At 47.9% G+C, this 22,090-nt stretch overlaps 1 protein-coding gene across 1 annotated transcript; it reads left to right on the forward strand.

Moving 5' to 3' along the window:
* The first annotated feature begins 260 nt into the window (after positions 1–260).
* Positions 261–21,801, forward strand: LOC134755606 (mitochondrial intermediate peptidase). The gene is made up of 15 exons (XM_063692095.1): positions 261–433; positions 1,921–2,063; positions 3,815–3,973; positions 5,503–5,603; positions 5,868–6,009; positions 6,911–7,020; positions 7,396–7,584; positions 8,761–9,077; positions 9,838–10,001; positions 10,639–10,734; positions 12,199–12,324; positions 13,928–14,041; positions 15,248–15,370; positions 15,813–15,995; positions 20,522–21,801. Exons 2-15 carry the CDS (start codon positions 1,932–1,934, stop codon positions 20,642–20,644), a joined length of 2,079 nt encoding a protein of 692 aa, XP_063548165.1. The 5' UTR covers positions 261–433; positions 1,921–1,931; the 3' UTR covers positions 20,645–21,801.
* The last annotated feature ends 289 nt before the right edge of the window (positions 21,802–22,090 follow it).

Below are 22,090 nucleotides of genomic sequence, written 5' to 3' on the forward strand. Positions count from 1 at the left end.
AATTTTTGTGTTTTTTTTTTCTGATTAATAAGAGATTTCGAAATGATCTAATGTAATATTTCCGTATTTTGTTGAAAATATTTTAGTTTTTAATCAGTGTACTGTACAATAAATGTATTACTTGAAAAACGTAGCATGATTTTATAAATTTTACAGGAATACGTTGATCGCTAAACGTTAAAACCCGTAGTAGTAGTTTTCGAACGTGTTCATAATAGTTGGAGGAAAATTTACAAATTTTGCATTGCAATTGATTGCAATTTAGTCGGATTATAGGAAACAAATGTCAAAGAGCGAGATATTTTATAATTTATTCTTTTTTAAATAATACCTTAACGATTTCTTTATTTAAACGCTCCGGAACAGAAAATATATTACTTCATCTGTGTATCTTACATACTGAGAAGATTCTTCTATGCATTTGTACCATTTGGTAAGTTAACTCACGTCCTACGTAAATTCATTGAGTAGTTACTAAACCTCTCTTTTACCTTATAAAGACCGTGTAAACAAGATGTTTATGTGCTTGACCTCGATCTTGTGCAAATTATTCCATATGGTTGCTCTCATTAAACAAATAATGTAGTTACCTAAGAAGTTAACCTAAGATACTATGTAAACATCATCGTGAAGATTTTTTATGAATTTGTTCTTTGTCTTTTTAAACTGGTTACATATATGTTCAACTTTTGCGATACTCTATCCACTCTGTCCATGACTTCTTCAATCAGCTCAGCTACAGAGTAATAAATTTATAATCCACCTTGAATAGTAATTTCCTTCTTGAAGGTTGCATAGAAGTTTGTATAAAAGTAGGTTGGCAAAAGGGCCAGTACAGTAAAGGTGGCCAGGGGTGCGAAACCCATAGCTTCGGGCAAAGTCAGCTCCATTCGCCTCAGCATTGCTCCGAGCAATTATTAGGGTTGGCACATCTTGACGTCCCTTTGCATGCACAACCACAGATAAGATAATGACTTAGGGATCGTGCCATATATTAGAAAGGGACATCACGATTCGACCCTGAACCGCTGTCAAACTTCGGTTTTGTAGGAAGTTTCCTTTCTGTATGGTAGTACTATTATTTATTCTGTGAGGTGGTACAGTATAAAAGACATGTGCCATGTTGTATTACTTTCTCAAATGAAATAATTAAATTTAAAGCTAATCTGATAATGTTAGAGCTCAAAGCAGGCTTGAAATACAAGGATCGCCCTTGCTCCTATAGCAGAATATTTTTTTTTATTTATTTTTATTTATTGATAATGGGAAACAAACAGCGAAAGATATACACTTAAATACATACATAAGCCAAAACAGTTTCCACTACTGAAATTAGATAATTATGGTTGCTCAGACAAGACTTTTTTGTACAATTCAATTAAACTATCTCTAGATCTAGTGCTAAAGAACTAAACAATGCGACAACAGAATAGATTTAATTCAGCAATTATAATCATAGTTACAGTTAGTTTACAGCTTTGGTTTAAAGTATTGTTTATATAAAGCACCTAATATTACAATTGATGTTTGCTATTGTGCTATAAAAATCTGTTATTGTTTCAACACCAGCACTTTACACTCTTTACAGCTAAAACAAATGAAACTAATAAATATCACAAATTCAGTAAAATATATTGAGGGCATTTTCTTTTAACTAATATTTTGAAAATATGATTTACATATACATTTTAAGATACATCTAACTTTCTATTTAGTGAGGAGACTCCTTTCTTAAGAAGAGTTCTACAACCCTTAAAAATATATTATTTCAAATTTGAAGCTCCTGCCAATCCTACCACTATGTAACTCCTATCACTGTAATGCCAACATAACAGTTTTACATTTATATGCATGTACAAACATAAAACTTTCAAAAATCTGTAAAATAAGTCACAGTCAGTCAGTTGTTCTGATATCCAGATGCATTTCCAATGAAGACACTAAATCCAATGTGGGTGATGCGAGGCCCGCGGCGCTGCGTGTCCACGTGGTCGCCGCTGGCCACCGCCTTCAACACCAGACCCAACTCCAGACCTATCTTCGACTCCATGAGGGAGCGGACAGTGAGTACTCTTTCTTTATAGTCTATGAGTAAAGCAATTCCACTGAAGACACTGAATCCAATATGGGCGCTGCGGGGCCCGCGGCGCTGCGTGTCCACGTGGTCGCTGCTGGCCACCGCCTTCAACACCAGACCCAACTCCAGGCCTATCTTTGACGCCTTGAGGGAGCGGACAGTGAGTACGCTTTATTTCTCTCTCGGATAAGGACTGGTCTAGAACAATTTTACAGGAAACAAAGATCATTATTATTATTATTATTACTAAGTAATCCTCACCACCGAAACAATGCTAAAGATATATAAGACCTACATAAGACCAATTCTGGAATATGGCTTTCAGATATGGAATCCATACTTCAAAAAAGATATTGACATGATCGAGCGAGTGCAGCGTAGATTCACTAAAATTCCCGCACAACTAAAGTCACTTTCATACGAAGAAAGATTAGTCAAGCTGGGCCTGACAACACTGCAAAAAAGGCGTGAACGCGGCGACTTGATCGAAACGTTCAAAATAATTAACGGATATTACGACTGTCCAGAACTAAGCGATCTGTTCGCTCGAAACTCAAACACGCGCACAAGAGGACACAACCTTAAACTAATAACAACAAAGCACAAAACAAATATCGGCAAACACTTTATTGCAAACCGAGTAGTAAAGGCTTGGAACAAATTACCCTCAGAAGTTGTGAACTCTGCAAGTGTTAATCAATTTAAAAATAGACTAGACAAACTATGCTAACTGTGCTAAGTGAACTATGATTTAGACGTACCAGCATCAGCTGCCTGTCTAAAATGAAATAATAATAATAATAATCTTGATGAAAATACTCAAGACAAAACTTATTTGGAAAGTAGGGACTACTAGGGACTTTCCTAAACTTGTTTGAATGAACTACTTGTGGATTTTAGAAGTCCGCAGATTCTCAGGTCTTAAGTTGTTTTTAACATGCATTCCGACAAGTGGGCCAATCTTACCACAGGGTGATTGCCATAAGATTGGTAGCATAGTGTGACTGGAAATGATAAAGGGAATTTTTAGACAACTATTCAGAAGTAGTCATAAGTAGTTCTTTTTTTTTATACTACGTCGGTGGGAAACAAGCATACGGCCCGCCTGATGTTAAGCAGTCTCCGTAGCCTATGTACGCCTGCAACTCCAAAGGAGTTACATGCGCGTTGCCGACCCTAACACTCCTCTCCCTCGTTGAGCTCTGGCAACCTTACTCACCGGCAGGAACACAACACTATGAGTAGGGTCTACCTAGTGTTATTTGGCTGCGGTTTTCTGTAAGGTGGAGGTACTTCCCCAGTTGGGCTCTGCTCTAGATCTGGAATGACATCCGCTGTCCTGTGCCCTACCACACAAAGCGAAAGGTCATTCACAGTGCCCATACCTCTCTTTTGGACGTAGTTTAAGGACATACCCCGGGTTCCGGACGTAGTTTAAGGACATACCCGGATACTTAGGCACAGGGCGGACACGCTATACATTAAAAATCATTTTCGTTTCTATGTGTGAACGGCACGTCTGTACACGAGGCATGCGTCATAGTGTGAGTAAGTTGCTTAAAAATAGTACTGAGCGGCCGGCAAACGGCCGTCAATCTGCTGTCGCTGGGCGAGGTAATTCGAGTCGGGGCGGGGCGGTGCGTGGCCGTTCTGTATGATAACACTATTACTTATTCTGTGGCTTAGGTTAATAAATACCAACACACATCACAGGATTATTTGTTTGTTAATTTACAGGGCTTGTTCAACAAACCAGAGCTAACCACATTTGAGGGTTTCACGATGTTAAAGGAACAGGCGATCTCTGCTACCGATCGGCTGATCGAAGAAGCCACGTCGGGCCCTTCCCGCCCGATGGTCGAGGTTTTTGACGAGCTTTCAGACACACTATGCAAGGTAATTACGCAGCGTAGGCAAATAACACGCGAACGCGAAGCGGAGCGGGGTGAATCAGTCCTTTGATACCTATAGAAGTGTCCTACGTGGGCGATCTCGTTGCTAACGCGAACGCCTTGGGCCCGCCGCGCCGCTTCGCTTCGCGCTCGCGAGTGTTCGCCTACGTAAGACGCAGCGTTAGGGGCACATTAATATCTTCATACTGTTACTTTTAGAGTTAGACTAAGATAAGTTTGCAACGATTTTGATAGCACACGGTACGCAATGCAAGTGTTATTTATACGTCCCAATTTAAAAGAAGTTTGAGTTTTAAAATAACATTTGCACTGCGAGTGCTATCAAAATCGTTGCAGACTTATCGTTGGTCTAACTTCATTTAATTAAACTTGACCTGTGACTTGACTAAGGTTTTACAGTTTACTGTTTTAGGTATTTTTTGATTTTTAGGGTTCCGTACCCAAAGGGTAAAAACGGGACGCTATTACTAAGACTCCGCTGACCGTCTGGCCGTCTGTCCGAATGTCTGTCTGTCACCAGGCTGTATCTCATGAACCGTGATAGCTAGGCAGTTGAAATTTTCACAGATGATGTATTTCTGTTGCCGCTATAACAACAAATACTAAAAGGTACGGAACCCTCGGTGCGCGAGTCCGACTCGCACTTGGCCGGTTTTTTATTAAATGCGTAGGTCAGAGTTGTGATTAAATGTTTAAATACAGTCTGGCAAACCACAAAAAGGCGGCTAATTTATAATTTGCAGGCTCCCAATGTGATTTTAAGTTTTGCGCCTTTTTCTACTGACAGAAGGTTTGCCATACTATAAATTGATCAATCAAGTGAAATAAAGTGTAGACTCACAAAAATAAGTACTTTGGACAAGACAATGGGGTTGGCCGGTCGAAATATTTAGCAGATGGCGCCAGCAAAGCTTGCCCTGTCTGTCCCTAGAATTGTGTCAAATTCTTGTTTTTTTAAATGGAATTTCATACCCTGGATGCCGGCCCTTTAAGCTAAAATCTCATAGAATAAAACCGGCCAAGTGCGAGTCGGACTCGCGCACCGAGGGTTCCGTACTTTTTAGTATTTGTTGTTATAGCGGCAACAGAAATACATCATCTGTGAAAATTTCAACTGTCTAGCTATCACGGTTCATGAAATACAGCCTGGTGACAGACAGACGTACAGACTGACAGCGAACCCTAAAAAACTATACTCATCCTTTTTTTTTGGGTGCAAGTACTAGTGTAGGACAAAGATAGTATGATTATCTCTGTCTATGTTTGAAATGAGACAGTCCTTTGACAAACTATAATTGACGGAACTGGAGAGGGAGAGAGTGATTACATTGTAAAGACAATTGATGAATGATTGTATAGTTGGTCATACCAAATTGTCAGTAAATAAGAACAAAAAAAACTATACTCATCCTTTTAATTCCTTTGGGTGCTAGTAGGTACTGGTGTAAGACAAAGATAGTATGATTCTCTCTGTCTATGTTTGAAATGAGACAGTCCTTTGACAAATTATAGGTGGCAGACTTGGCAGAGTTCGTCCGCATCGCGCACCCGCAGTCTCATTTCGCCTCCGCGGCTGAAGACGCCTGCATTAGTGTTAGTGGGGTAGTTGAAAAGTAAGTAGCTATACCGAGTAAGCATGCGTGGAAGTGAGACGACGCGATCTGACCTCTCGCTTCCACTTATGGCGTCTTGTGCAATTGTCTTACTACCTGTGGCCCTGACCGAGGCTCTGCCTGTTTGGGATGCGTTCCGTGCCATTTCTGAGGGGACGTTTTTCAAAAAAAAGTACCAATGTCAATCCCCAAGCCTTTTTGCATGCTAAATTGAATGATAATCGGGTTAGAAGTTTAGCCGTGAAAACGTAAAATTATTTTCAGATTAAATATCCACAAAGGCCTCTACGAGGCGCTCCGCGACTCAGTAAAGCGCGGCACCTCCGGCGATCAACATCTAGCCGAGCTTTTCCTTTTCGACTTTGAGCAGAGTGGCATTCAACTAGAAAACAACAAGCGGAAAAAGGTTTGTAACGTTTTAATTGGGTTGGCCGGTCGAAATAATTAGCAGATGGCGCCGGCATAGCTTGCCCTGTCAGTTCCTAGAATTGTGTCAAATTTTTGTTTTTTTAATGCCCTGGATGCCAGCCCTTTAAGCCAAATCTCATATAAAAAGGGGCAAGCTATGATGGCGCCATCACTGCAAACCTTTGACAATTGCCAACCCCATTGTTACTTGCTAATCTTGCTATATTTGTCAGCAATACACTTCCCCTTGCTGCGCTCAAGGTGCCTCGCTAGATTAGAAAACCGGCCAAGTGCGAGTCGGACTCGCGCACGGAGGGTTCCGTACCATTACGAAAAATACGGCAAAAAAATAACGTTTGTTGTATGGGAGCCCCACTTAAATCTCTATTTTATTCTGTTTTTAGTATTTGTTGTTATAGCGGCAACTGAAATACATCATCTGTGAAAATTTCAACTGTCTAGCTATCATGGTTCATGAGATACAGCCTGGTGACAGACGGACAGACAGACAGACAGCGGAGTCCCGGGTCCCGTTTTTACCCTTTGGGCACGGAACCCTAAAAAATACTGGCAAGTCACCGCCTGCCTCCATAACTAGTGAAAACCCAGTCTCATTGTCCACCTAAACTTCAAACTATAGACCGTTAATACTGTTCACTTTTTCTACAATAGTCCCAATGCCTGCTGCGACCGGTTCATGGGTCTCTATTGTTGCGCCTGTGAACGGGTTCCAGCAGGCGTTCTACATGACATTAAAGCTCTCTAAGGGACATCTACGTGTTGGATCTTTATCCCCACGCAAGCCTATCAAAAGACCGAGATTTATAGGCCCGTGAAATCCAAAGATACAAATATTATTGGTTTTTCTACTTCAGGTTACAAAATTATGTTTCCTTCAGGTTGTAGGCCTAAACAACTTGATACTTCAAACTGGACAGCGGTTTATGGCCGGGGCTGCGCGCCCGAGGCGAGTACCGAGGGAGGTCGTTCCACAAAACGTTCGCCAGTTGTAAGTATCAGCTATCTTTTTACTCTATTGACCTATAACCAATATAGTGTAACCCGTTCGAATTAAAAAACCGCAAATCGATGTACAGGTTAGCCGTTTGGCACACGCATACTAGAGGTCAAAACAATTTTTTTGACCCGCAGTTCCTAAAAAAAATTCCCGGGGGGGGGATGGTAAAACATTTTTTTTTATTATTTTCAAAATTGCTTTCTTGGGGTTGGATATGAGGATATCACGTATCATTTGTGGTATATTGTACAAAAAAAAATCAGCCATATCGTATCTGGAGGAGCCCAAATATGGTATGTTTCGAAAAACGTTAAACGTTAGATTCGCGCCTGGCGACACTTATAATCGCTTACCATTATATTTCAGCTTCAGCACAGAAGGCGACGACATAATCGTGAGCGGAGTGTACGCGGAGTGCGGCGAGGCGGCCGCACGCGAGGCCGCGTACCGACTGTACCTCGCGCCGGACAGTCAGCAAGACGAACTGTTGACTACCACGTTAGATGCCAGGCACGAGTTGGCTGAACTGTGTGGCTTTGGGTGCTATGCGGACAGGTAGGAAAATTCTCAAAAAAAAAAGTTTAAAAAAACGCCTAGATCTAAGTGTCTTTAGACTTTTGAGAGGTTCGTAACACCTCTCAAGACTATATATTGATATTTCTTCATGATGTCTTCTGATGACACATACCCACACAAATATCATTCTAGTCTATCGGTCCGACAGCTGACGGGGGGCTCCGACATGGCTGAAATTATCGGGAGTGCCGCACTGATATCAGATATAGGAAGGCGCCTACCAGAAAAACAGCTTCAGGAGAGTGCCATATGGCATCAAGTCCGAGTTTTTTTGCGTTAAATAAATACAGAAAAACACATGTTCTACATTTTACTTCCATCCGAATCCGACATTTGATATCGGATCAAGCAACGTGCAAACGCTCTAAGACCTCACTTCGCTCATTTGATAAATCATTCTTGTTACAGAGCAAGGGCCTGACACTCTTTGATAGAGAAAGATAGTCATTATTATTCACAACGACGGGACTTAATCGCGTAAAATAAGTTTTAAATTTACCTCCGACGTTTCGAGGACGGCGTTGTCCCCGTGGTCTCGGAGAAGACTGGCTAAAGTTGACATCAACATCTCCTAGGCGCGCGAGTTTTTCGAACTACCCGCACTTGGTCTTGTTTATTAACTTGAACGTTTTGCGCACTAGGGATGTCACCGGGTCGATACACAACACTCACAATATTCTATTTTTCAACTTTCGATATTTGTTTTCGCTTAGGCCAGTATTACACTCGTAAGTTATACTTACGTAAGTAGGGACAAAGCTATTTGCTAGAATGAGATAACGATATTCATATCTCATTCTGTAGTATAGCTGTGTCCCTACTTACGTAAGTAAAAACTTACGAGTGTAATCCTGGCCTTACACTTACTAATGACTGGGTTGTTGTGAATAATAATGAGTAAAAATTGTGAAAGTTTAAATCAAAGATAAATCTTATTGCAATTCCTATAAGAGGAAAGAGAAAATAGTGCCATGCTTTGTCCTTATCACCGACCGGGTGGCATCATAGGTAGGAGGCGATGGCGAAATACCGAAATTTGTAAGAGTGAAAGATAAAAAATCCTATGCTGCCCAAATTTTATATATTCTTTCTCTTACCCCCGGTCGCTCGGTGGCGCGTCTATAACTACTTGTATATACTATGTCTATGTTACAGAGCAATAAAGGCCAGCACAATGGAAACCGCATCCAACGTCCGTCAGTTCCTAGACATACTCTCCGACAACCTCTACGACCGCGCCAGACTTGACTTCGACGCCATGCTCAAAATGAAAAAGAGAGAAACACCCTATCTAGACACAGTCTCATGCTGGGACACTCCGTATTTCACACACAAGGCTAAGACACAATTACTAAATGTGGCTAATTCAGATTTTAGCCCGTACTTTTCGTTAGGAGGATGTATGGAGGGACTCAATATGCTGTGTCAGGAGTTATATGGAATAAGTTTGCAGTCTGAAGAGATGCTGCCAGGTGAGATTATAGTTTTTTTTACTTAGTTTTTAGGGTTCCGTACCCAAAGGATAAAAACGGGACCCTATTACTAAGACTCCACTGTCCGTCCGTCCGTCTGTCTGTCACCAGGCTGTATCTCATGAACCGTGATAGCTAGACAGTTGGAATTTTCACAGATGATGTATTTCTGTTGCCGCTATAACAACAAATACTAAAAACAGAATAATCTAAATATTTAAATGGGGCTCCCATACAACAAACGTGATTTTTTTTGCAGTTTTTTTTTCGTAATGGTACGGAACCCTTCTTGCGCGAGTCCGACTCGCACTTGGCCGGTTTTTTCTCTTTACAATCCTTATTTTTGGGTCTAACAATCCTTATTATAGTAATCGTATAGCAGAATAGTATAAGGTAGGTATAGCAGTTTATGATTCTGATTCAAAAATGTATGGAGCATTTAAAATTGTTAGTATTTTTTTCTACTGAACATTAAAATGGGTAATAGTTGTTTTATATTATCTACACTAAAGAAATGTATCGGAAAAACAATAAGACCATCATATAATTTGCGTATTTTTCACTGTCTGTACCCCTAGTGTAAATTTCATTCGATAGCGCGTATGGGATTTTGAGTTTCCAAAACGTCCCGCTTGGCGCGCTGTACAAAATCCTATACAACAATAGACAACGCAAACGCGAATGCTCGTCACGCTATCGAATGAAATTTACACTAGGGGTTCGGATCTCATAGGGGTCGCTCAACTTTAAAATTTAACAGGCGAATCATGGGCCCCGGACGTATACAAGCTAGCCGTGGTGCACGAGAGCGAGGGTCTCCTGGGTCACATATACTGCGACCTGTACGAGCGGCGCGGCAAGCCTCACCAGGACTGCCATTTTACCATCCAAGGCGGGAAGCTACTGCCCGATGGCAGTTACCAGGTCCGTTGCATCGTACGTTCTCCTGGGTCACTCTTAAAAGTATTAAAGGCAAAGGGAATATATTTTCCACATGATTTTGAACTCCGATAGTGATATGGTTCAATTTGGCATAATTTCTGACACCATTATGTTTTATGAAGGGTTAAACGACTCCAAACACATGCTTTTTGTGCTAGTTATAAGTCATTTCAATAATAAAACGCACCTTTGTGATCTTACGTAAGAACTATGAAAACCCCCTCCCACCGCCTTGTAAGAAAAAATAAGACATGTTCGACCCTCCCCCCTAACTCGTCTTACGTAATAAATGAATGGCGCCTTTTTGGGAGTTAGATCCTTATAGCCCGGGTCTACATAAATTAGCCACAGGGCGGACCCGCTATACATCAAAAATCACTTTCATTTCTATGTGTGAACGGCACGTCTGTACACGCGTCATGCGTCATAGTGTGAATAAGTTGTTTAAAAACAGTACTGAGCGGCCGGCAAACGGCCGTCAATCTGGTGTCGCGGGGCGAGGTAATTCGAGTCGGGGCGGGGGGTGCGTGGCCGTTCTGTATGATAATACTATTACTTATTCTGTGAACTAGCCAGCCTTAAAACGTAGAGGTTAATGCGATGGTTGTTCGATGGACAGAACCCCATAGTGGTGGTGATGCTGTCGCTGAGCGGCGGCCACCGCTCCGGGCCCGCGCTGCTGTCGCCCGGCGCCGTCGACAACTTGTTCCACGAGGTAACACCAACTTAACCGACTATAACTAAACAGTAACTTCAAGCCACTTTTTAACTGTCACCGTCTAGTCTAGTTGATGTTAAGTTCTAATTTGTATATTTCAGTTTAATTTTATTGTAAATATGGAAATTAATTCCGGAATAAAACAATTTAATTTCATTTAAGAGGCCGTAGTCGATTTTGGAGCAAAAATGTAAAATTGATAGATTTAGTCGTTGAAATTATACACGTTTTGTTACGTAATATCTAAATAACAAGTATTGATTTCTATTAGCACGTCTTCTCATCTTGCCTTTTAATAATGAGGTCGCGAGCGTGCGTCACCGGTAATGCATGAAGAGAAGGGGCAGTTTTTAAAAATTCATCAAAAAATCATTATACAAATTGATGTATAAAAATAGTTTCAGCAAAAGATGTAGATTGTTTAAGTATCAAAATTACGTTGAAATTAAGTCGATTTTTAGAGAAATTGTCACTTGTTTTAAGTAATTTCTGGAGAAAATTGATTTCGTCTAACTTTCATTTACACTACTTCAAAGTCATAATAATAAAAATGTAGTCTGATAAACGTTAAGTACAGAATATGTGTAATACAAAATTACCATGTTTAGCAGTCCAAACTTTACGAAATTTACAAATAAGAGCGACAAAATCAGTGCTTTACGCGCGTTTACCTAAACGTCCATCAGAAAAGCAAACATTACTAATTTAGTGAGTCTGTTTTCAAAAAATTGATCTGATAAAAGGTAAGATAAGAAGACGTGCTAATAGAAACCAGTACTTGTTATTTCAATAAGGTAACAAAAGGTGTAAAATTTCACGGACTAAATCTATCAATTTTACATTTTTGCGACTAAAATCGACACCGGCCTCTTAAGCATTATCTTACAAAACAGAAAAACGGGCGAACTTAATGCCTTATGGATTTCTTTACCAATTTAACTCACGTATTTTAACACACACTCGCGATATTTTAGAGAACTTAGCATTAGCGTGGAACTGTTAGTGATTGAGAATGGAAACCGTGAAATTAGTTTAATGTTCACGACATTAAATTCATCTATGTATTGTTTTTAGAGTAAGTTTTTAGATTGAGAGCATAGTTTATTTATAGTTAGTTTTTATATTGACACTTGGGCCGTGACGTCGCTCTACTCGTCCGGTATTCGTGTTCACCGTTCCGTTTCGCGTGAACATTCTCCCCGCCCTTGAAAGCTCCTGAAGCTTTCAAGACTGCGTCATCTGGGGACGGGAGTAGACAGATGCGGTACACACTACTTTATTATGAACAATGATCGAGAGGACATCACACATAGCTACCTTTTAAATCTCCAAAAAGCATTTGAGTCCCTTCATGAAAAATTTGAGGGACCCTGCTCAAACCCCCCATTGAGTTCAAGCCCCTCCCAAACTAAAATCCTGGACCCGTTACTGTGGGAATAATCCATGTTCACGTCCCTGCAGGTCGGGCACGCCATGCACTCGATGCTGGCACGAGCACGCCACCAGCACGTGTCGGGCACGCGCTGCCCCACCGACCTGGCCGAGCTGCCCAGCGTGCTCATGGAGTACTTCGCGAGCAGCCCACAGGTACAGACACGTGTCCACTAGCACGAGCACGCCACCAGCACGTGTCGGGCACGCGCTGCCCCACCGACCTGGCCGAGCTGCCCAGCGTGCTCATGGAGTACTTCGTGAGCAGCCCACAGGTACAGACACGTGTCCACTAGCACGAGCACGCCACCAGCACGTGTCGGGCACGCGCTGCCCCACCGACCTGGCCGAGCTGCCCAGCGTGCTCATGGAGTACTTCGTGAGCAGCCCACAGGTACAGACACGTGTCCACTAGCACGAGCACGCCACCAGCACGTGTCGGGCACGCGCTGCCCCACCGACCTGGCCGAGCTGCCCAGCGTGCTCATGGAGTACTTCGTGAGCAGCCCACAGGTACAGACACGTGTCCACTAGCACGAGCACGCCACCAGCACGTGTCGGGCACGCGCTGCCCCACCGACCTGGCCGAGCTGCCCAGCGTGCTCATGGAGTACTTCGCGAGCAGCCCACAGGTACAGACACGTGTCCACTAGCACGAGCACGCCACCAGCACGTGTCGGGCACGCGCTGCCCCACCGACCTGGCCGAGCTGCCCAGCGTGCTCATGGAGTACTTCGTGAGCAGCCCACAGGTACAGACACGTGTCCACTAGCACGAGCACGCCACCAGCACGTGTCGGGCACGCGCTGCCCCACCGACCTGGCCGAGCTGCCCAGCGTGCTCATGGAGTACTTCGTGAGCAGCCCACAGGTACAGACACGTGTCCACTAGCACGAGCACGCCACCAGCACGTGTCGGGCACGCGCTGCCCCACCGACCTGGCCGAGCTGCCCAGCGTGCTCATGGAGTACTTCGTGAGCATCCCACAGGTACAGACACGTGTCCACTAGCACGAGCACGCCACCAGCACGTGTCGGGCACGCGCTGCCCCACCGACCTGGCCGAGCTGCCCAGCGTGCTCATGGAGTACTTCGTGAGCAGCCCACAGGTACAGACACGTGTCCACTAGCACGAGCACGCCACCAGCACGTGTCGGGCACGCGCTGCCCCACCGACCTGGCCGAGCTGCCCAGCGTGCTCATGGAGTACTTCGTGAGCATCCCACAGGTACAGACACGTGTCCACTAGCACGAGCACGCCACCAGCACGTGTCGGGCACGCGCTGCCCCACCGACCTGGCCGAGCTGCCCAGCGTGCTCATGGAGTACTTCGCGAGCAGCCCACAGGTACAGACACGTGTCCACTAGCACGAGCACGCCACCAGCACGTGTCGGGCACGCGCTGCCCCACCGACCTGGCCGAGCTGCCCAGCGCCAAAAAGGACTCGCGCACGAAGGGTTCCGTACCATTACGCAAAAAACGGCAAAAAATTCACGTTTGTTGTATGGGAGCCCCACTTAAATATTTATTTTATTCTGTTTTTAGTATTTGTTGTTATAGCGGCAACATAAATACATCATCTGTGAAAACTTCAACTGTCTAGCTGTCACGGTTCATGAGATACAGCCTGGTGGCAGACGGTCAGACAGACGGACAGCGGAGTCTTAGTAATAGGGTCCCGTTTTTACCCGTTGGGTACAGAACCCTTAAAAAGGAAGTGACTATAACCAGTTTGTTATTAATCGTAAATGTTGCGCAGGTGGTCCGTCGGTTCGCGCGGCACTTCCAGACGCGAGAGGCCATGCCGGAGCACATGCTGCAGCGGCTCTGCGCCTCCAAGCATCTGTTCGGCGCTCAGGAGATGCAGCTTCAGGTGATCTAACTTACCTAGCTAACAAAAAAGAAAAAAAAAGAAAAAAAAAAAGTGCCTACCTAAAAAAATAGTTAAATGTATAGGTCTTTCAACATCGACGAAGGTACTTTCAGCTAACGACACAAGCTATGTATACTAAGAATCATATTTATGATGATATAGGATATATGATAAGATATAGGATATAATATTGTTTTTCTTTATGTTATTCTCGAACTCCCCATCGGCACACAAACCTCCATAAGGTTTTGCCTACGATGGGTCTTGTAATGATCTAAAAAACTGTAATTTGCTTCCTTATTCAATAAATTAAAAAAAAAAAAAAAAACCTAACAAACTTTCCTTCAACAAAAGAGCGTACTCCCATCTTAAAGGCTGGCAACGCACTTACAACCCCTCTGGTGTTGCGGGTGTCTATGGGCGGCGGTAATCGCTTACCATCAGGTGATCCGTCTGCTCGTTTGCCTCCTATTTCATAAAAAAAAACAAAAAAAAAACTTTATCCTCATGACAATGAGCTTTACGACACAATCATTTTGGCCAAACTTACGCCGCTTTCCCTCTGACGTCCAGTTTTTTACGGTGTTGTGTGTGTACTATGCCTCACCGCCACATGTACGTAGCTGTAGTATATAAATAGCATGTACGCGTTATTTTTAACAGAATATATTCGTATTTAGACACCAACAGTTGTATCATTGACGCCACACCTTACATGGCGATCCTGCCAGTGCGGCCTTGCGCTGCATGTCATTGTTGCGTGGTTTCTGCAGGATCCAGTTTTCTGTAGTATGCGTGCAGTATCCCGCAAACAGAATGCTCGTGTGAATGTTACTATATTAGCACGTATACTACTAAAACGGAAATAACGCCACGTCACCGGAGTGTTAAAACTGAAATTGAACTTTATGCACATGCACGTAACTCTATGTTGCTCCGTGGTCTTTGACCGATTAATCCGTCTTTGGCGTCCTACAGTCAATATCCCTATGAAATTTAGGTTACGCGCACTAAAAATTAAATAAATTCACATTTGTGGTATTTTCTATAAAAAGGGATCTTATTGTCGATAGCGCTTACGCCATTATAAACGTTGCTCCGATATAAATACAATGCCGCGCGACGCTGTACAGGTCGCAATAAGGTCCCTTTTCACAGAAAATGCCCCATTTTAGAGCCATAACAATCGTGTATTGTTCTCAACAGGTGTTCTACTCCGCACTGGACCAGCGCTACCACGGCGCGGGCGCGTCGCACGGCGGCCGCACGACCGCCGTGCTGCAGGAAGTACAGAAACAGTATTACGGGCTGCCCTACGTGCAGGACACGGTACGTCCTTTGTTTTTTTTTTTTCTATTTTTTTTTTTTTTTAATTATAAACTGATCGGTGATTGGCCCTAGTCACACCTGATGGAAAGTGAAGACAGGGCCTAAGATGGAGCTCACCGGTTCAGTAACAGCCTATTCACTCTTGTTTTAAAGAGACCGAGGTCATATTGATCAGGGAATACAGATGGCGGGAGCGCATTCCATTCCTTAGCCGTCCGTACCAAAAAGGAGGTCCGTTTCAAATTTTGATAATAACAAATAAGTTATATTAAAGTGTCAGTTTTATCGGTCGAAAAGGCCCGCATGCGGGGTGCGGAAGATTTCCTTATCCACTTGTGAGAAGTGCGGGGAGTCACTACACATTCGATTACCTGTAAAATTCGAAGCGCGAAATTGTCTTACAATTTACGCATTTTACCAATCAATGAATCTTTGTTTCTAGGCATGGCAGCACCGCTTCAGTCACCTTATCGGCTACGGCGCTAAATACTACTCGTATCTAATATCCCGGGCTTTAGCGTGGAGCGTGTGGCAACGCAAGTTCTCAGCCGACCCGCTATCTCGCTCCGCCGGCGACGCGCTGCGACACGGCGTGCTGCGACACGGCGGCGCCCGGCCTCCGCAGGTATGTACGCCTACCTGCACCTACTAGCGTGGAGCGTGTGGCAACGCAAGTTCTCAGCCGACCCGCTATCTCGCTCCGCCGGCGACGCGCTGCGACACGGCGTGCTGCGCCACGGCGGCGCCCGGCCTCCGCAGGTATGTACGCCTACCTGCACCTACTAGCGTGGAGCGTGTGGCAACGCAAGTTCTCAGCCGACCCGCTATCTCGCTCCGCCGGCGACGCGCTGCGACACGGCGTGCTGCGCCACGGCGGCGCCCGGCCTCCGCAGGTATGTACGCCTACCTGCACCTACTAGCGTGGAGCGTGTGGCAACGCAAGTTCTCAGCCGACCCGCTATCTCGCTCCGCCGGCGACGCGCTGCGACACGGCGTGCTGCGCCACGGCGGCGCCCGGCCTCCGCAGGTATGTACGCCTACCTGCACCTACTAGCGTGGAGCGTGTGGCAACGCAAGTTCTCAGCCGACCCGCTATCTCGCTCCGCCGGCGACGCGCTGCGACACGGCGTGCTGCGCCACGGCGGCGCCCGGCCTCCGCAGGTATGTACGCCTACCTGCACCTACTAGCGTGGAGCGTGTGGCAACGCAAGTTCTCAGCCGACCCGCTATCTCGCTCCGCCGGCGACGCGCTGCGACACGGCGTGCTGCGCCACGGCGGCGCCCGGCCTCCGCAGGTATGTACGCCTACCTGCACCTACTAGCGTGGAGCGTGTGGCAACGCAAGTTCTCAGCCGACCCGCTATCTCGCTCCGCCGGCGACGCGCTGCGACACGGCGTGCTGCGCCACGGCGGCGCCCGGCCTCCGCAGGTATGTACGCCTACCTGCACCTACTAGCGTGGAGCGTGTGGCAACGCAAGTTCTCAGCCGACCCGCTATCTCGCTCCGCCGGCGACGCGCTGCGACACGGCGTGCTGCGCCACGGCGGCGCCCGGCCTCCGCAGGTATGTACGCCTACCTGCACCTACTAGCGTGGAGCGTGTGGCAACGCAAGTTCTCAGCCGACCCGCTATCTCGCTCCGCCGGCGACGCGCTGCGACACGGCGTGCTGCGCCACGGCGGCGCCCGGCCTCCGCAGGTATGTACGCCTACCTGCACCTACTAGCGTGGAGCGTGTGGCAACGCAAGTTCTCAGCCGACCCGCTATCTCGCTCCGCCGGCGACGCGCTGCGACACGGCGTGCTGCGCCACGGCGGCGCCCGGCCTCCGCAGGTATGTACGCCTACCTGCACCTACTAGCGTGGAGCGTGTGGCAACGCAAGTTCTCAGCCGACCCGCTATCTCGCTCCGCCGGCGACGCGCTGCGACACGGCGTGCTGCGCCACGGCGGCGCCCGGCCTCCGCAGGTATGTACGCCTACCTGCACCTACTAGCGTGGAGCGTGTGGCAACGCAAGTTCTCAGCCGACCCGCTATCTCGCTCCGCCGGCGACGCGCTGCGACACGGCGTGCTGCGCCACGGCGGCGCCCGGCCTCCGCAGGTATGTACTCCTACCTGCACCTACTAGCGTGGAGCGTGTGGCAACGCAAGTTCTCAGCCGACCTGCTATCTCGCTCCGCCGGCGACGCGCTGCGACACGGCGTGCTGCGCCACGGCGGCGCCCGGCCTCCGCAGGTATGTACGCCTACCTGCACCTACTAGCGTGGAGCGTGTGGCAACGCAAGTTCTCAGCCGACCCGCTATCTCGCTCCGCCGGCGACGCGCTGCGACACGGCGTGCTGCGCCACGGCGGCGCCCGGCCTCCGCAGGTATGTACGCCTACCTGCACCTACTAGCGTGGAGCGTGTGGCAACGCAAGTTCTCAGCCGACCCGCTATCTCGCTCCGCCGGCGACGCGCTGCGACACGGCGTGCTGCGCCACGGCGGCGGCCGGCCTCCGCAGGTATGTACGCCTACCTGCACCTACTAGCGTGGAGCGTGTGGCAACGCAAGTTCTCAGCCGACCCGCTATCTCGCTCCGCCGGCGACGCGCTGCGACACGGCGTGCTGCGCCACGGCGGCGCCCGGCCTCCGCAGGTATGTACGCCTACCTGCACCTACTAGCGTGGAGCGTGTGGCAACGCAAGTTCTCAGCCGACCCGCTATCTCGCTCCGCCGGCGACGCGCTGCGACACGGCGTGCTGCGCCACGGCGGCGCCCGGCCTCCGCAGGTATGTACGCCTACCTGCACCTACTAGCGTGGAGCGTGTGGCAACGCAAGTTCTCAGCCGACCCGCTATCTCGCTCCGCCGGCGACGCGCTGCGACACGGCGTGCTGCGCCACGGCGGCGCCCGGCCTCCGCAGGTATGTACGCCTACCTGCACCTACTAGCGTGGAGCGTGTGGCAACGCAAGTTCTCAGCCGACCCGCTATCTCGCTCCGCCGGCGACGCGCTGCGACACGGCGTGCTGCGCCACGGCGGCGCCCGGCCTCCGCAGGTATGTACGCCTACCTGCACCTACTAGCGTGGAGCGTGTGGCAACGCAAGTTCTCAGCCGACCCGCTATCTCGCTCCGCCGGCGACGCGCTGCGACACGGCGTGCTGCGCCACGGCGGCGCCCGGCCTCCGCAGGTATGTACGCCTACCTGCACCTACTAGCGTGGAGCGTGTGGCAACGCAAGTTCTCAGCCGACCCGCTATCTCGCTCCGCCGGCGACGCGCTGCGACACGGCGTGCTGCGCCACGGCGGCGCCCGGCCTCCGCAGGTATGTACGCCTACCTGCACCTACTAGCGTGGAGCGTGTGGCAACGCAAGTTCTCAGCCGACCCGCTATCTCGCTCCGCCGGCGACGCGCTGCGACACGGCGTGCTGCGCCACGGCGGCGCCCGGCCTCCGCAGGTATGTACGCCTACCTGCACCTACTAGCGTGGAGCGTGTGGCAACGCAAGTTCTCAGCCGACCCGCTATCTCGCTCCGCCGGCGACGCGCTGCGACACGGCGTGCTGCGCCACGGCGGCGCCCGGCCTCCGCAGGTATGTACGCCTACCTGCACCTACTAGCGTGGAGCGTGTGGCAACGCAAGTTCTCAGCCGACCCGCTATCTCGCTCCGCCGGCGACGCGCTGCGACACGGCGTGCTGCGCCACGGCGGCGCCCGGCCTCCGCAGGTATGTACGCCTACCTGCACCTACTAGCGTGGAGCGTGTGGCAACGCAAGTTCTCAGCCGACCCGCTATCTCGCTCCGCCGGCGACGCGCTGCGACACGGCGTGCTGCGCCACGGCGGCGCCCGGCCTCCGCAGGTATGTACGCCTACCTGCACCTACTAGCGTGGAGCGTGTGGTAACGCAAGTTCTCAGCCGACCCGCTATCTCGCTCCGCCGGCGACGCGCTGCGACACGGCGTGCTGCGCCACGGCGGCGCCCGGCCTCCGCAGGTATGTACGCCTACCTGCACCTACTAGCGTGGAGCGTGTGGCAACGCAAGTTCTCAGCCGACCCGCTATCTCGCTCCGCCGGCGACGCGCTGCGACACGGCGTGCTGCGCCACGGCGGCGCCCGGCCTCCGCAGGTATGTACGCCTACCTGCACCTACTAGCGTGGAGCGTGTGGCAACGCAAGTTCTCAGCCGACCCGCTATCTCGCTCCGCCGGCGACGCGCTGCGACACGGCGTGCTGCGCCACGGCGGCGCCCGGCCTCCGCAGGTATGTACGCCTACCTGCACCTACTAGCGTGGAGCGTGTGGCAACGCAAGTTCTCAGCCGACCCGCTATCTCGCTCCGCCGGCGACGCGCTGCGACACGGCGTGCTGCGCCACGGCGGCGCCCGGCCTCCGCAGGTATGTACGCCTACCTGCACCTACCTGTCAGTCACGCATCGCGGACGACCACTGCTGGACATAGGCCTCCCCCATAGACCGCCTCAGGGAACGATCTCTAGCACGCTACAGCCTCCCGGCGACCCGTACGAAATCCTCCGTCCATCTAGTTTGTGGTCGTCCGATCCTGCGCTTTCCTATCCGTGGCCGCCACTCTACGACTCTTCTGATATGTGGACAGAGGCGTCTAATACTACCTACTCGTATCTAATATCCTGGGTTTTAGCGTGAAGCGTGTGGCGACGCAAGTTGTTAACCGACCCGCTATCGCAGGGAGTGCTGCCACACGGCGGTGCCAGGCCGCAGGTGGATAATATACTAGCGTCGAATACTATACTCGTATCTAACGTGTACCGCGTTTCCGACTACCGTGGTGTGGCATATAAACAGGCCCACAAAACAAGACACTTTGTCACAAAGACGCTAGGCCGAGGTATGTGGACAGGAGTCCAAAATCTATATGAGTTTACAGTTAAACATATATTATGATGATTACTTGATTATAATTTTTTTTGTACAATTTTGATAGAGACTAGAATCATTTTAACTAAATGCCTTTGACCGCCAAAGATGTGAACAGGCGCACGCGGCTACGGCCCAATATCAACCTTCGTGCATTCCGACAAGGATCACGATGACACGCCGCGTACTATAAGCGACGCGTTCAAAGGGTTAATAATGAAAGGGTTGTCCGATTATACATTCATTTTAACTGACTTGATTACCTTGGTGCAGGAAATCCTCGGAGAATACCTCGGCACAGAGATGACACCGAACACGCTGGCTATGGCCCTCATCGAAGAACTGGACTACCACAAGGACCACCTGGACACTGTCTTCAAAATCGCCGAGAAGTGATTGAAGTGAATCTCTATCCGGTGACAATTAACTTTGTGGTTGTGGACAAGTATTAAACGTGTCCACTTATGTCATGTTATGTGTCTTCCACAGTGAAGCTCCCATTCAACTCATCCAATATCCATCCATCAAATAATGAGGGCTATCGTTTTTTTGCTCACCAGTTGGCGCCTCTGTTGATGGTGGTCCAAAAGACTAAAGAACAGCTGTCAGTCATTGAAGTGACATTTGACATTTCGAACTATGGAAAAGACCACCATCTACACTAGCGCCCCTAGCGGCGAATTCATACGCGTTAGCCCTCATTATCAAGATCTAAACGGGCTTTTGTAAATAGTAATCAAATCACAAATTAATGTCATAAAGCTGTCTTTTTTAAGCGTTTTATGGCCATGATTTCTGAACTCGCAAATTTACTACTTACTACCTACCGTTTAATAATGTATCGTTTTCCCCGCAATGTCATGGCGAATGAGTCTAAAATAATTTGATGGCGTTCTAAAAACACTTGATAAGGTTTCCTTGGGGTTTTTGATAACTATATCAAAAACCGAAAGGAAACCCTATTCATAACAAAGGGCTTACCCAAAATTAACTCTTCATTTGGTTACCCTTTCGTTCGGGTAAGTTAACAATATGTTCGGAATCGAAGTTTGACCTAGTGCAGTTGAAAATGAACCTTAGTGCATTACGCTAAAGTTAGTAATCTCCACGGATACATTGTATACGAACACCCAAGTAGATCAGCCAGATAATTATAATGGTCCAACATTAAGGACTCATTTCTTATATGATCCCACAAATTACGCCCAATTGTACGCCAAACTTCTAACATAATTCCTGTTCTAGTGCAGTAAAATGTCATCTAGCCCTCGGATACATTTTAGCGATTACGGTCGAGCTACTGACTGACAATATAAAAAGACGACGGCTTTAGAAAAAAACGCTAAGTACAAAGGCAAATACGTATGATAGGTAATCTATGGGTTATCCAGTAACATATCCCAATGAATGCGAGGCAAAAGAAGGGTTATGATAAAAAGGGTGCTGGTATTAAATGTTATTTATTTAAGTGTAACATTTACCTTGTCATTATCAATGTCTAGTATTGAATGTTACTACGAATAATTTATGTGCTTGTAAATACAATCCTAGTTGAAAAATGATTGTTTTATTTCAAAAGGATCGATTTCACTCCTCGCACTACATTTGATTTTTGGGTATCTATTTTATTTTGCATTAAGAATGAGCGGTAGGCCAAGATCGTCGCCATGTGACAGCCTAGTACAGGGGTCGGCAAACCGCGGCTCGCGAGCCGCATGCGGCTCTAAGCCACACAAAAAATTTACACTTGAAGTCTCAACTTTATTAGACCACCTAAAGCAACACTTGTGGCCCTTTGAGCTACATATTATTGCTGATATTTGCTGGGCTTGGCTCTTTTTC

The sequence above is a fragment of the Cydia strobilella genome, chromosome 3 (assembly GCF_947568885.1).
Source record: "Cydia strobilella chromosome 3, ilCydStro3.1, whole genome shotgun sequence".
Classification (NCBI taxonomy): domain Eukaryota; kingdom Metazoa; phylum Arthropoda; class Insecta; order Lepidoptera; family Tortricidae; genus Cydia; species Cydia strobilella.

Bases quoted from the DNA above. Each gene is read 5' to 3' on its own strand.
- LOC134755606 (XM_063692095.1), top strand. From the start codon at position 1,932: ATGAAGACACTAAATCCAATGTGGGTGATGCGAGGCCCGCGGCGCTGC. The intron at 7,585-8,760 runs GTAGGAAAATTC...TCTATGTTACAG, and splicing joins TTTGGGTGCTATGCGGACAG to AGCAATAAAGGCCAGCACAA. The intron at 14,042-15,247 runs GTGATCTAACTT...TGTTCTCAACAG, and splicing joins CTCAGGAGATGCAGCTTCAG to GTGTTCTACTCCGCACTGGA.